This window comes from Hemitrygon akajei, chromosome 20 (genome assembly GCF_048418815.1).
Source record: "Hemitrygon akajei chromosome 20, sHemAka1.3, whole genome shotgun sequence".
NCBI classification, from domain to species: domain Eukaryota; kingdom Metazoa; phylum Chordata; class Chondrichthyes; order Myliobatiformes; family Dasyatidae; genus Hemitrygon; species Hemitrygon akajei.
Genome location: NC_133143.1, coordinates 72,283,035 through 72,298,719, shown reverse-complemented (window position 1 = coordinate 72,298,719; position 15,685 = coordinate 72,283,035). Strand labels below are relative to the sequence as shown.

General features: G+C 41.9%; 1 protein-coding gene across 2 annotated transcripts in view; it reads left to right on the top strand.

The window, feature by feature from the left end:
* The window catches only part of gpnmb (glycoprotein (transmembrane) nmb), a 76,081-nt gene that overhangs the window by 34,880 nt on the left and 25,516 nt on the right, over positions 1-15,685 (top strand). For both annotated transcript variants that reach the window (XM_073024599.1, XM_073024600.1), the window contains exons 3-5: positions 27-170; positions 8,697-8,870; positions 8,950-9,114. In XM_073024599.1, the coding sequence (XP_072880700.1) occupies positions 27-170; positions 8,697-8,870; positions 8,950-9,114 (483 nt within the window). The remainder of the gene's footprint in view (positions 1-26; positions 171-8,696; positions 8,871-8,949; positions 9,115-15,685) is intronic.

The window sequence follows — 15,685 nt, the reverse complement described above, 5'->3', positions numbered from 1 at the left end:
TTTGATCCTGTTAACTTTTCTTTCAGGAGGAAAGGTTGTGGCTCACTTGGGAAATGATGGACCTACTCTGGTCAGAGCAAATGTAACATTCAGTCTGGTGCTAGAACTACCCAGGTGTCAAAAGGAGGATGATAGCGGTGACATCATTTATGATAGAAACTGCAAAAATGGTAAATTTACACTTCGTACGTAATGTATCCAATAAATGTGCGATCTATGTCAGTGGCTTCAAACAACCTAATGGAGTTGTGCAAGAAAAGTACTCTCAGAGTGCTGACGCAGAATTTGGTGCCACATTTTGTAGTTTGTGCAACTTTAATACTTCAACTGAAATACAAGACCAAATGTTCCATGTTTCTAGAATATATAAAAATCCAAAAAGGAATGGAATCGTTTCTGAGCAGACATTCTTTAACACTTGAAAATGCAGATTAAAAGCAATTTGAAACATTGTCTTTTGAAGGGGTTTTATAATTCTGAATTAAATGTTTAAGCTTCTTGGCCAATTCTACAAATTACACTGATTACTAATAATTCAAATATACTACAGAATGGAAATAATACTATCCATGGTGACTAGCAAAATGCAAGCTAAAAGCTTCATGTTAGAAGTTAACCAAGTTATATTTGAGCAGTGCAATGAGGTCCAAATCCTTGTGTCTTTTAGTAAGACTGTGGCGACCCACTTCCCAGCGCACTCAAAGCGGCGCGCGCCGGCATTGAGGCTGGTCGCAAAAAGGGCGCCAAGCCTGCTTCACCAGCAAACCTGCGCGCGGGACGGGACTGTGAATACGCGCCCCCTACAGTATTCCCGCCCAGGGAGGGCGGGATCAGGAAGGCTTTAAAGCGAGGCCGCGAAGTTTGAATAAATCTCTTTCGCAACTGCACCTCACCGACTCTTGTGTCGTTATTTCAGCACTGCGTGTAGCACACCGCTACAAGACAGCTATTTGCAAAGCATGAGAAAGAGTGGTTGTAGAACAGATTGTTGCTTGCATCACAACAGTCCTCATGCTGGGGACCTGTGGTGTGGCTGAGAAATTGCCACCACCAGATAGACATTCCAATCCCCTTCTTTTTCAATGTTTCAAAGGGATTGCAGCCTTTGTGACTTCCTGGCCCTCACTTCCATCCCACTAGTGCTCCCATCTTGTGGCACTTTTCTATGTAACCCCAGAAAGTACATACCTGTTCTTTCACCTTTCCCAAGAGCTATTCTTGAACCTGCAACTTATACCTTCAGGAAGTTCAAGGGCAGAAGATACATGGGAACACCATCACCAGCACAGATTTCAGTCCAATCACACACCATCCTCATTTGGAGTGCCTTCAACCAGATGGACTGCAGCAACTCCAGAGAACTGAGGATGTGCATAAAGGCAGTCTTTTCTGGTGTCCCACTCCAATCGAACCCAGACCAATAGATTACTGATCATCAGTGAGAGCTCCATAGAGGATCCGTGCTTATTTATCTATCATATGATGCATAAGTTACAATTGTATAAATGTTCATGTGTGACATGGATGAAAGAAAAATGGAGGGCTATGGGGTAGTGTGGGTTTAGTACTTTTTTTAAGGATTATATGGGTCGGCACAACATGGAGGGCTGAAGAGCCTGTACTGTGCTGTAGTGTTCTATGGTTCTATGGTGTCCCCTGCTCAATGTAGTAAGCCAATACCACAGAAAAGGTTTCTCGCTATGGTTTTCCCAGTCTAACAGAGATTTTAAATGGTTCAGTTCCAAGGGACTATTATCTGTACATGCCTGTTACATTGAGTATAACCCCAGAGTATTGGCTGAGTAAACTAAAGGAACAACAGAAAATGGAAAATGTTCTTAATACCCTTAGCATAGAGGGGAAATAAAATCATAATGGCTTTCTTTATCCATACCAACATGTACCTTTCCAAGCACAGGTAAACCAAGTTGCAGGGGAGGACATTGGGCAATTCCTGGCAACAGACAAGTGACCTAGGCACTTAAATTATCAGTTAGTACAAACAAAATCATCGATCATAGATTGAAGCAGCTGCTTATACATTTAAAGTGTCAGCTGGTGTTGCCATCATGATTTACGTAGAGACATCAAGGTGGCAAAATGGCAGCATAGGGACAAAATCCAGTCACAACCCTGTGACAATGCTACACACGCAGGGTTTGGCAAGGTCTTTATACCATCACGGACTTCAAGAGGAAACGCAGCAGTACAGCCAACATTGCTGCCTCACTGACGAACGAGCTAAATGTTTTTTACGCTTGATTTGAGGTTGATAGGATTGAACCCCTGAGGAGAGTTGCCAACGAGACCTGTACCTTGGTCATCTCCGAGGCTGAGGTACGTTGAACATCCTAATGTGTCAACAGCCACAAGACAATGGAGCCGAATGGCATCCCAGGGCGCATCCTCAAAGTGTGTGCTGAACAGCTGGCTGGTGTGTTATGGACAGTTTTGATCTCTCCCTCTCCCAGTGTGTAGTGCCCTTCTGTTTCAAATCATCCATCATTGTCCCTGTATCTAAGAAAACCCAAGTAGCATGCCTGAACAATTGGTGCCCTGCCACACTCACCTCAATTACAAGCAAATGCTTTGAGAGGCTGGTTAAAAATTACATCTACAGTACACTACCACCCACACTGGACCCCCTACAATTCGCCTACCAATGAAACCTGTCTACCGATGAAACCATAGCCACAGCCCTACATGCCATCTTTACTCACCTGGAGAAGAGGGATGCTTATGTTAGAATGCTGTTCCTGGACTAAAGTTCAGCCTTCAACACCATAATTCCCTCCAGACTTGACAAGAAGCTCAGAGACCTCGGCCTGCACCCCACCTTGTGCAGCTGGATCCTAGATTTCCTATCGGATCGCTGGCAGGTGGTAAGGATGGGCTCTCTCACCTCTGCACCTCTGACCCTCAACACAGGTGACTCCAAGGGTTGTGTTCTGAGTCCCTTTCTCTACTCCCTTTAAATCCATGACATGATCAGCCTTATTTCTAGTGGTGATGAGACAGCCTACAGAGGAGAGGTTGACACCCTGACACAGTGGTGCCAAGAAAACAACCTCTCCCTCAATGTCCAAAAAAAAAAAGACCAGATTGTGGATTACAGGAGGAACAGAGACAGGCTTGCCTCAATCAACATCAATGGGTCTGCAGTTGAGAGGGTGAGTAGTTTCAAGTTCCTTGGTATACACATCACCAATGATCTCACCTGGACTGTACACACCAGCTTTCTAGCAAAAAAAAAGCACAACAGCGTCACTTCCACCTCAGGCAACTGAAGAAGTTTGGCATGGGCCTCCAAATCCTCAAGACCTTCTACAGGGGCACCATTGAGAGCATACTGACCGCCTGGTACAGGAACTGCACCAACCTTGATTGTTGGGCACGCAGAGAGTGGTATGGACAGCCCAGCACATCTGTGGACGTGAATTTCCCTCAGTTGAGGACATTTACAGCAGCAGATGCTGGAAGAAAGCCTGGAAGATCACTGGTGACACCAGTCACCCCAACGGTTTCAGCTGCTTCTGTCTGGCAAGTGTACCACAGCATTAAAGCCAGGACCAACAGGCTATTGGACAGCTTTTTTCTACAAGCCATTAGACTTATAAATTCACATGTCTACATTGCGAAGAAGTCATAGAACATAGAACATTACAGCACAGAAACAGGCCTTTTGGCCCTTCTTGGCTGTGCTGAACCATTTTTCTGCCTAGTCCCACTGACCATATCCCTGGGCCATATCCCTCCAAACCCCTCTCATCCATATACCTATCCAAGTTTTTCTCAAATGTCAAAAGTGAGCCCGCATTCACCACTTCATCTGGCAGCTTATTCCACACTCCCACCACTCTCTGTGTGAAGAAGCCCCCCCCCCAATGTACTCTTTAAACTTTCCCCCTTCACCCTTAACCCATGACCTCTGTTTTTTTTTCTCCCCTATCCTCAGTGGAAAAAGCCTGCTTGCATTCACTCTATCTATACCCATCATAATTTTATACAACTCTATCAAATCACCCCTCATTCTCCTACGCTCCAGGGAATAAAGTCCTAACCTATTCAACCTTTCTCTGTAACTAAGTTTCTCAAGTCCTGGCAACATCCTTGTAAACCTTCTCTGCACTCTTTCAACCTTATTAATATCCTTCCTGTAATTAGGTGACCAAAACTGCACACAATACTCCAAATTCGGTCTCACCAATGTCTTACACAACCTCACCATCACATTCCAACCCTTATACTCAATACTTTGATTTATAAAGGCCAATGTACCAAAAGCTCTCTTTATGACCCTATCTACTTGTGATGCCACTTTTAGGGAATTATGTATCTGTACTCCCAGATCCCTCTGTTCTATTGCACTCTTCAGTGTCCTACCATTTACCTTGTATGTTCTACCTTGGTTTGACCTTCCGAAGTGCAATACCTCACACTTGTCCGCATTAAACTCCATCTGCCATTTTTCAGCCCATTTCTCCAACTGGTCCAAATCCCTCTGCAAGCTTTGAAAACCTTCCTCACTGTCCACTACACTCCAGTCTTTGTATTGTCAGCAAATTTGCTGATCCAATTTGCCACATTATCATCCAGATCATTGATATAGATGACAAATAACAATGGACCCAGCACTGATCCCTGTGGCGCACCACCAGTCACAGGCCTCCACTCAGAGTAGCAATCGTCCAATACCGCTCTCTGACTTCTCCCATTGAGCCAATCTCTAATCCAATTTACTACCTCGCCATGTATACCTAGCAACTGAATCTTCCTAACTAACCTTCCATGCGGAACCTTGTCAAAGGCCTTACTGAAGTCCATGTAGACAACATCCACTGCCTTCCCTTCATCCACTTTCCTGGTAACTTCCTCGAAAAATTCTAATAGATTGGTTAAATATGACCTACCACGCACAAAGCCGTGTTGACTTTTTCTGATAAGTTCCTGTCTATCCAAATACTTGTAGATCCTATCTCTTAGTATTCCTTCCAATAATTCACCTACTACCGATGTCAAACTTTCCTGGGTAACTTTTTGAGCCTTTTTTAAACAACGAAACTACATGAGCTATCCTCCAGTCCTCCGGCACCTGACCCGTGGATATCAACATTTTAAATATTTCTGCCAGGGCCCCTGCAATTTCAACACTAGTCTCCTTCAAGGTCTGAGGGAATACTCTGTCAGATCCTGGGGATATATCTACTTTGATTTGCCTCAAGACAGCAAGCACCTCCTCCTTTTTAATCTGTATAAGTTCCATGACCTCCCTACTTGTTTGCCTTGTTTCCATAGACTCCATTCCAGTTTCCTTAGTAAATACAGATGCAAAAAAACCATTTAATATCTCTCCCATTTCTTTTGGGTCCATACATAGCCGACCACTCTGATCTTCAAGAGGACCAATTTTATCCATTACTATCCTTTTGTTCTTAACATACTTGTAGAAGCTCTTAGGATTATCCTTCACCCTGACTGCCAAAGGAACCTCATGTCTTCTTTTAGCCCTCCTGATTTCTTTCTTAAGTATTTTCTTACTCTTTTTATACTCCTCAAGCATCTTATTTCCTCCCTGTTGCCTATACATGTTATACATCTCTCTGCTCTTCTTTATCAGAGTTCCAATATCCCTTGAGAACCAAGGTTCCTTATTCTTATTCAGTTTGCCTTTAACCCTGACAGGAACATACAAACTCTGCACTCTCAAAATTTCTCCTTTGAAGGCCCCCCACTTACCAATCACATCCTTGCCAGAGAACAACCTGTCCCAATCTATGTTTTTTAGATCCTTTCTCATTTCTTCAAATTTGGCCTTTTTCCAGTTTAGAACTTCAACCCGATAACCAGATCTATCTTTATCCATGATCAAGTTGAAAGTAATGGCGTTATGATCACTGGAACCAAAGTGTTCCCCTACACAAACTTCCATCACCTGCCCTAACTCATTTCCTAATAGGAGACCTAATATTGCATCCTCCCTAGTTGGTGCATCAATATATTGATTTAGAAAACTTTCCTGAACACATTTTACAAGCTCTAACCCATCTAGACCTTTAACAGTATGGGAGTCCCAATCAATGTGTGGAAAATTAAAATCCCCTACAATCACAACTTTCTGTCTCCTGCAGTTGTCTATTATCTCTGCAGATTCGCTCCTTCAATTCTCGCTGACTACTGGGTGGTCTATAATACAACCCTATTCATGTGGTCATACCTTTCCTGTTTCTCAGCTCTACCCATATGGCCTCAGTAGACAAGCCCTCTAATCTGTCCTGCCGAAGCACTGCTGTAATATTTTCCCTGACTAGCAAAGTCACCCCCCCCCCCCCACCCCATCCTTCATCCCTCTGCCTCTATCATGTCTGAAACATTGGAACCCTGGAACATTGAGCTGCCAGTCCTGCCCCTCCTGTAGCCAAGTTTCAGTAATGGCTATGATACCATAATTCCATGTGTCAATCCAGGCCCTCAGCTCGTCTCCCTTTCCCACAATACTCCTCGCATTGAAATATACACACTTCAGAAGACTATTACCACCACACACAACCTTACCATTTGTGACTTTGCATGAACTACTAACATCATTTATTTTTACCCCCATTCCACTATTTACTCTGGCACTCTGGTTCCCATCCCCCTGCAAATCTAGTTTAAACCCTCCCCAATAACACTAGCAAACCTCCCTGCAAGTATATTGGTCCCCTTGTAGTTCAGGTGTAACCCGTCTCTCTTGTACAGGTCCTACCTGCCCCAGAAGAGGTCCCGATGATCTAGAAATCTGAAACCCTGCCCCTACACCAGTTTCTCAGCCACGTGTTCATCTGCCAGAGCATCCTACTCTTACCCTCACTGGCACATGACACAGGCAGCAATCCAGAGATTACTACCCTCGAGGTCCTGTTTTTCAACTTCCTACCAAGCTCTCTGTACTCACTCTTCAGGACCTTCTGTCTCTTTCTACCTATGTCATTGGCACCGACGTGTACCACGACATCTGGCTGATCACCCTCCTGCCTCAGAATGCTGTGCACGCGATCAGAGACATCCCTGACCCTGGCACCCAGGAGGCAACAAACCATCCGGGAGTCTCTGTCACGGCCACAGAATCTCCTATCTGTACCCCTGATTATGGAGTCCCCTATCACTACAGCTCTCCTCTTCTCCCTCCCTCCCTTCTGCACTGCAGAACCAGACTCGGTGCCAGAGATCCGTCTGCCGCAGCTTGTCCCAGGTAAGCCATCCCCCCCCAACAGTATCCAAATCGGTATACCTGTTTTGGAGGGGAATGGTCACAGGGGAACCCTGCACTGCCTGCCCTTTCCCCTTCCCTCGCCTGATGGTAACCCAATTACCTGTGCCCTGTTCCTTAGGTGTAACTACCTCCCGGAAGCTATTATCTATAAATTACTCAGTCTCCAGAATGATCCGGAGGTCATCCAGCTCCTGCTTCAGTCCCCTAACGCGGTCTGTTAGGAGGTGCAGCTGGATGCACTTCTTGCAGGTATCGTTGTCAGGGACACCGGAGGTCTCCCTGACTTCCCACATCCTGCAAGAGGAGCATTCTAACATCCTGCCTGGCATTTTCTCTAGTCTGAACAAAAAAAAAGAAGAAAACAGAAACTGGAACATACCCTCAACCTACCCTCGCCTCTGCCTGTTTCTTGCCGAAGCCTGACTGAGCCAAAGCCGTCCCACTCCGACTCAGTCCACTCCAACGATAGCCTCTATGACGATGGCTGCTGTATATGGCGGTCTTTCTTTTAAACCTTGGCGCGTGATGTCACGTGCCTGCGCAGTCTAGCCTCTTTTCCCCGATCTGTTAAAGAAAAACGATCTTCTCTCCGCAATGCCTTCAGTCTTCCACTCTCAGCCTTTTGCTTCGATTGAAAAGTCATAAAACAAAGATTTTTGTTCCCTCACGTTGTGGAATGGATGTAAGATTTAAATAAATTCTACATACTGCAATGTACAGTATTGAGTAAACTATCACAATCAGTAGATAACAACTATTCTGATAATGAGAGGAATGTGTTCTTATTGGGATCTACTGAGAAGGTCTTTGATCTTGCAACTACAACTCTCACCATCTTTTTCAGACAAATTGTTTTTTTTATAGTTGATCAATTAATTCTAATGTCAGGAGGAGCCTTGATCTATCAGTTAGGCCAACTCTTAACAATTGAGGCAAATAAGATCTTCCCCACACTTGGGAATGAAAAACAAATCCCATCTATTTTCCCTGAAGGACAAATAGGAATCTTTTAAGGTAACAATGGAACAATAACATGATTTGCCCAGTCAGTTTTATACTCCACATTGTTGATTGGTTTGATGCAAACTATTAAAGGAGAATATGATTTGGAAACGATTAATCTGGTAGACATATTTCTGAGTGTACTGTAATTAGCAGTGAGTTTTCCTCAGATGGTTAAGTGTATTCTTTCATATTACAGCATCATCTTGCAGTTACTCCTACTTCTGATTTGTCACAATGAAAATCTGATGGCTTTTTAAATGCTTTATTTTGTAGGTATTCAACAAAATATTTTAATGATAAAATCATGCTGATTTATGACAATTCATAACTTTTCTGTCATGTGGAGATCTAAAGGATAACATTTTGTTTTATTGGAAGATGTGTGTAGATTTCTAAAGATGACATATGATTGGTACTAACAAAACCTTTTACCTTCCAGTATCTAAATTCTTTCCGGGTCAATACGTGTATAACTGGACTTCCTGGATTGATGACTATGGTTGGTTTAACTGCACCAGATTTTCCAAATGTAACATCTTCCCAGATGGACAAATCTTTCCCAGACAATTAGATTGGAGACACAGAAATTTTGTTTATATTTGGCACACGCAAGGTGAGTACAAAGACATTTCCTTCAAGTCTCTAATTATTCTCTTGAGATAATCTCCTAAATAAAACTGTTTGAAATTCAGGCCAATACTATCAAAGAACTGGGGGCACCAGTATGACCCTTTCAATCAATACAACCAACATCACTCTTGGTGACCATTTGATGGAGGTGTCCATTTATCGAAGAGATCATCACAGAAGAAAATACATCCCCATTGCAATAGCAAGTGACCCATACACTGTTACAGGTGAGTTTGTGATGTCAGCCATTGGCCTGTTGATAGCCCGTTCTTCTGAATTTCAGTATTGTATCGTCTCAGATGACTCAATTTCCTTACTCAAGTACAGAGGCCAAGTCTGCATGCAGTGCTCCAGTTGTGACCTCACCAGTATCATGTACGGTTGCAGCAGTATCTCCCTGCTCTTAAATTCATTCTCTCTAGCAATAAAGGCCACAGCATACCACTTGCCTTCTTGTTAAACTGTTCCAGCTGTAAACCAGCCTTTTGTGATTCACACACAAACACTACCAAGTCCCTTGGACAACAGCATGCTGCAATCTTTCATCATTGAAATAGTATTCTGAACTCACATTTATCAGCATTGTACTCTTATCTGCTAGTCCCTTGCTCACTCGCTTAACCTAAATGTATCTCTCTGAAGTTTCTCCACATCATCTGCACAATTTTCTTTTCCACTCAATTTAGTGTCACTAGCAAACTTTGATACATTACACTCAATCCTCTCTTCCATATCATTAATGTATATTGTGAACTGTTGTGGGAATTTTGAGGGAACTTTAAGTGTATAATTTTACTCACCTCAACTCTGAACTGATTCCACAACCAATGGACTCACTTTCAAGGACCCTACATCTCATGTTCTCAGTATTATCTATCTACCTTTCTATCGATCTATTTGTCTACCTATGATCTACAGTACCTACCATCCATCTATCTCTCTATTTATCTATCTATCATTTGATTTTTTTTTGTGTTTGCACAGTTTGTCTTCTTTTTCACATCAGTTGTTTGTCAGTCTGTGTGTAGTTTTTACTGACTCTCTTGTATTTCTTTGTTCTACTGTAATGCCTGGAAGAAAATGAATCTCAGGGTAGTATATGGCAACATATACATAACTTGATAATAAATTTACTTTGAACTTTTTGAACTTTGAAGTGGCAAGGCCAACATTTATAGTCAGGGCCCAGACTGTGAACTGCCTTCTTAAAACAGTGTAGACTGATTGTTGAAGGATTTCAGCAATAAAGGAGAATAGAGTTTGGCCTGGAGAGAATAATGAAGAATGGAGAGTGACCTGGAGAGAATAATGAAGAATGAAGAGTAACTTGGAGAGAATAATGAAGAATGGAGAATTATCCGGAGAGAATAATGAAGAATGGAGAGTGATCTGGAGAGAATAGCATATGTATGTGCTGTACCACAATTGTCCTGAAGGGAATCAGAATCAGAGTCAGAATCCAGTTTGTTATCACTGGCATATGTTGTGAAATTTGTTAACTTAGCAGCAATATATAAAATAGGAAGAAAAAATAAGTAAATCAATTACAATAAGTATATATATGTATATTAAATAAATTGAAAATAGTACATAAATAATATTTTAAAAGGGTGAGGTAGGGTTTATGGGTTCAATGTCCATTTAGGAATCAGATGGCAGAGGGGAAGAAGTAGTTTCTGAGTCATTGAGTGTGTGCCTTTAGGCTTCTGTACCCCCTTCCTGATGGTAACAATGAGAAGAGTGCATATTCTGGGTGACGGGGGTCCTTAATAATGGATGCTGCCTTTCTGAGGCACCAGTCCTTGAAGATGTCTTGGATACTACGGAGGCTAATACCCAAGATGGAACTGACTAATTTTACAACTTTCTGTAGCTTCTTTCAGTCCTGTGTAGTAGCCCCCACCCCTATACCAGACAGTGATAAATCTTGTCAGAATGCTCTCCATGGTACATCTGTAGAAGTTTTCAAGTGTTTTAGGTGACAAAGCAAATTTCCTCAAACTCCTACTGAAATACTGTATAGCGCTATCTTGCCTACTTTATTGCTGCATTGATACATTGGGACCAGGTTAGATTCTCAGAGCTCTTGACCTCCAGGAACTTGAAATTGCTCACTCTCTCCACTTCTAATCCTTCTGTGGGGATTGTTTGGTGTTCCCTCATCTTGCCCTTCCTGAAGTTCACAATCAGCTCTTTTGTCTTACTGACATTGTGTGCATGGTTGTTGCTGCGACACCACTCAACTAGTTGGCATATCTCACTCCTGTACACTCTCCCATCTCCATCTGAGATTCTCCCAGTAAAGGTTGTATCAAAAGCAAATTTATAGATGGTATTTTAGCTATGCCTAGCCACACAGTCATGGGTATAGAGAGCGTAAAGCAGTGGGCTAAGCACACACCCCTAAGGTGCACCAGTATTGATCATCAGCAAGGAGGAGATATTATCACCAATCTGCACAGATTGTGCTCTTCTGGTTAAGAAGTCGAGGATTCAATTGCAGAGGGAGGTACAGAGGCCCAGGTTCTGTGGCTTATCAATCAGGCCTGTGGGAATAATGGTGTAAGTCCTTAAGAGTATGTACTTAAAAGATACTAGTTTAATTGGTTTCTGTAAATTGCTCTTAATTGTAGGTGAGTGATGGGAGAATCAGGATGGCATTAATTGGCATGTAGAAGGGAATACAGCAAAATAAGTGAGAGAAAGGGTTAATTGGACTTGCCCTGAAGGCCAATATAGACTCACTGGACAGAATGGCACAAGGAAATAAACCTGAGGTCAAAATATGGCTAACAGAATGACCTGACCCACATTCAGATCTGAGGCAAATTCAATAGTGTTAAGTGAGAGCTTCCAGGATTCTGACTGTAACACCTATGTAGCACCAGTCTTATCCTGTGTTACTAGTCGCTGAACTCTTCAGAAAACCTAATTACACTAGGTGCTAGTAGGCATCAGAAGGCTCTAGGTATTTGGAAGAAGGCAGTGAATAGAAACCACACACTTTTGGAAATAAGGTTTTGTTTATAAGAAAAAAACAATATGTACAAAATATTTACATGAACAAACCAAATCAAAATTCAAACATTCTGTTTAGGTTCCAAATCTTAGATATCAAACCACAACAAATACTTTGTTAAGTCGAAAGTAAATGAGGTTCTCAACGAATATAAAGAATGTAAGAAGAATTTTAAGAACGAAATTAGAAAAGCTAAAAGAAGATACGAGGTTGCTTTGGCAAGTAAGGTGAAAATAAATCCAAAGGGTTTCTACAGTTATATTAATAGCAAAAGGATAGTGAGGGATAAAATTGGTCCCTTAGAGAATCAGAGTGGACAGCTATGTGTAGAGCCGATAGAGACGGGGGAGATTTTGAACAATTTCTTTTCTTTGGTATTCACTAAGGAGAAGGATATTGAATTGCGTAAGGTAAAGGAAACAAGTAGAGAAGTTATGGAAACTATGATGATTAAAGAGGAGAAAGTACTGGCGCTTTTAAGGAATATAAAAGTGGATAAATCTCTGGTCTTGACAGGATATTCCCTAGGACCTTGATGGAGGTTAGTGTAGAAATAGCAGGGGCTCTGACAGAAATATTTCATATGTTATTAGAAACGGGGATGGCGCCGGAGGATTGGTGTGTTGCTCATGTGGTTCCATTGTTTAAAAATGATTCTAGAGTAAACCTAGCAATTATAGGCCTGTCAGTTTGATGTCAGTGGTGGGTAAATTAATGGAAAGTATTCTTAGAGATGGTATATATACGTAATTATCTGCATAGACAGGGTCTGATTAGGAACAGTCAACATGGATTTGTGCGTGGAAGGTCATGTTTGACAAATCTTATTGAATTTTTTTGAAGAGATTACAAAGAAAGTTGACGAGGGTAAAGCAGTGGATGTTGTCTATATGGACTTCAGTAAGGCCTTTGACAAGGTTCCGCACGGAAGGTTAGTTAAGAAGGTTCAATCGTTAGGTATTAATATTGAAGTAGTAAAATGGATTCAACAGTGGCCGGATGGGAGATGCCAGAGAGTAGTGGTGGATAACTGTTTGTCAGGTTGGAGGCCGGTGACTAGTAGTGTGCCTCAGGGATCTGTACTGGGTCCAATGTTGTTTGTCATATACATTAATGATCTGGATGATGGGGTGGTAAATTGGATTAGTAAGTATCCAGATGATACTAAGGTAGGTGGCGTTGTGGATAATGAAGTAGGTTTTCAAAGTTTGCAGAGAGATTTAGGCCAGTTAGAAGAGTGGGTTGAGCGATAGCAGATGGAGTTTAATGCTGATAAATGTGAGGTGCTACATTTTGGTAGGAATAATCCAAATAGGACATACATGGTAAATGTTAGGGCATTGAAGAATGCAGTAGAACAGGGTGATCTAGGAATAATGGTGCATAGTTCCCTGAAGGTGGAATCCCATGCGGATAGGGTGGTGAAGAAAGCTTTTGGTATGTTGGCCTTTATAAATCAGAGCATTGAGTATAGGAGTTGGGATGTAATGTTAAAATTGTACAAGGCATTGGTAAGGCTGAATTTAGAATATTGTGTACAGTTCTGGTCACCGAATTATAGGAAAGATGTCAACAAAATAGAGAGAGTACAGAGAAGATTTACTAGAATGTTACCTGGGTTTCAGCACCTAAGTTACAGGGAAAGATTGAACAAGTTAGGTCTTTATTCTTTGGAGCGTAGAAGGTTGAGGGGGGACTTGATAGAGGTATTTAAAATTATGAGGGGGATAGATAGAATTGACGTGGATAGGCTTCTTCCATTGAGAGTAGGGAAGATTCAAACAAGAGGACATGAGTTGAGAGTTAGGGGGCAAAAGTTGAAGGGTAACACGAGGGGGAATTTCTTTACTCAGAGAGTGGTAGCTGTGTGGAACGTGCTTCTAGTAGAAGTGGTAGAGGCAGGTTCGGTAAAGCAAAATTGGATAGGTATATGGACAGGAAAGGAATGGAGGGTTATGGGCTGAGTGCGGGTCAGTGGGATTAGGTGAGAGTAAGCGTTCGGCACGGACTAGAAGGGCTGAGATGGCCTGTTTCCGTGCTGTAATTGTTATATGGTTATATGGAATCAATGATATTCATTAGAATAACCTTTGTTACTCCAGTTTCTCTAACTAATTAGATCTGGTGTTATTCCCTATTTAAAAGTTTACAGATTAAACTTTCCTTTTTACTTATCCCTAGTTAGTTAGAAAACCAAATATAATTCCCATTCTCAAGTATTATAGTTAACTTCAGTTTCAGTTCCAGGCAGTATATCTACAGGTTTAAATTCAAATTAAAAAATACATACACAGTGTAGCACCTTTCACAACAATTCTCCAACATCACAACTTTTAAACAAAGTAAATCTCATTCAGTAACTTATCAAAGTCTTTGCAAAAATAATCAGTTCTTGCAGAAAATCAAATTCAGATTCTTTCAAAATAAACTTATACATCTATCAGTATTAAATCCTCTGTGTCATTACACATTTCGTTCTCGCGCTGGTTTCTCATCTGAGTGGCTTGCCATCTTGTTTCTTGGATTTGTTGGAATGAGATAGTTTATCATCCAATTCAATTCACAAACTTGTACAAAACTTGACCAAATGCCTTGGTATGATTTTGCAGAACTGATTCCTGACTACACGGTAAGGATTTGTCTCGTTAAAGCTGCTGTATGTTTTACCTGTACTTCAATAAATTTTTATTGCTATTGTCTCTCCTCCAGAGTTTCACCCTGAGGGTTTTAAGTTAGTAGGGTAAAAATACTCACTATTAATTCCACTCTTAACAGTTCACGACTTCAGCTTCTAATCGTTGCTGCACTTCTCTCCTGGTCTGTCCTTTGTCCAACCCGCAGGGCACCCTTGCAGAGTGTTTTCTTTCCAAATTCTTTTTTTATATCGGTAAACCTCGTTTTCATCCCTCCGCAGGTAGAACTTTCTAACGAAGCAACTTCGGATGTAATTAACCTGGGTTACATGACCCCAAAACACTGAAGAATAATTAGTATCCGAGAGAGAATGATATGACTCCTGTCACTGTATAGCTCAGTGATATTGCATTAACATCAATAAAGATGAACAGTATACTTCCCCATCCTCACCCTCGACTCCCACACCGATTAAATCTCCATCTATCCTAACTTTAAGCAAACTCAAGGATTTGGTCTCCACAGCTTTCTGAGACCAGGAATTCCAAAGACTCACAATCATTTCAGAAAAAGATGTTCTCCCCATCTCAGTCTTAAATAGATATCCCTTTATTCTCAAATGGTCCCCTTTTGTTTTTGATTCCCATATGAGGAGAATGTACCCACAGCACTTACCCAATCTAGAATCCCCTAAGAATCTTATAATTTGCATACTCAGGTCCCCATCTACATCAATGGAGCTGTAGTGGAGCATGTATCAAGCTTCAAATGCCTTGGTGTCCACATTTCTGAGGATCTCACCTTGTCCCTGAACTCCTCCATCCTGATCAAAAAGGCGCAACAGCACCTTTATTTCCTGCGGAGCATCAAGAAAGCTCACTTCTGTCCCAGGATACTGACGGACTTTTACCGCTAAACCACTGAGAGCATACTCACCAACTGCATCTCAGTGTGGTATGGCATTTGTCCTGTATCCGACCGCAAAGCACTCCAGCGTGTGGTGAAAACTGCCCAGCAGATTATCGGCACCCAATTGCCCTCCATTGAGAACATCTACCATAAATGCTGCCTGGGTAGGGCAAAAAGCATCATCAGGGATGCATCTCATTCTAACCATGGACTTTTTACACTCCTCCCATCCGGTA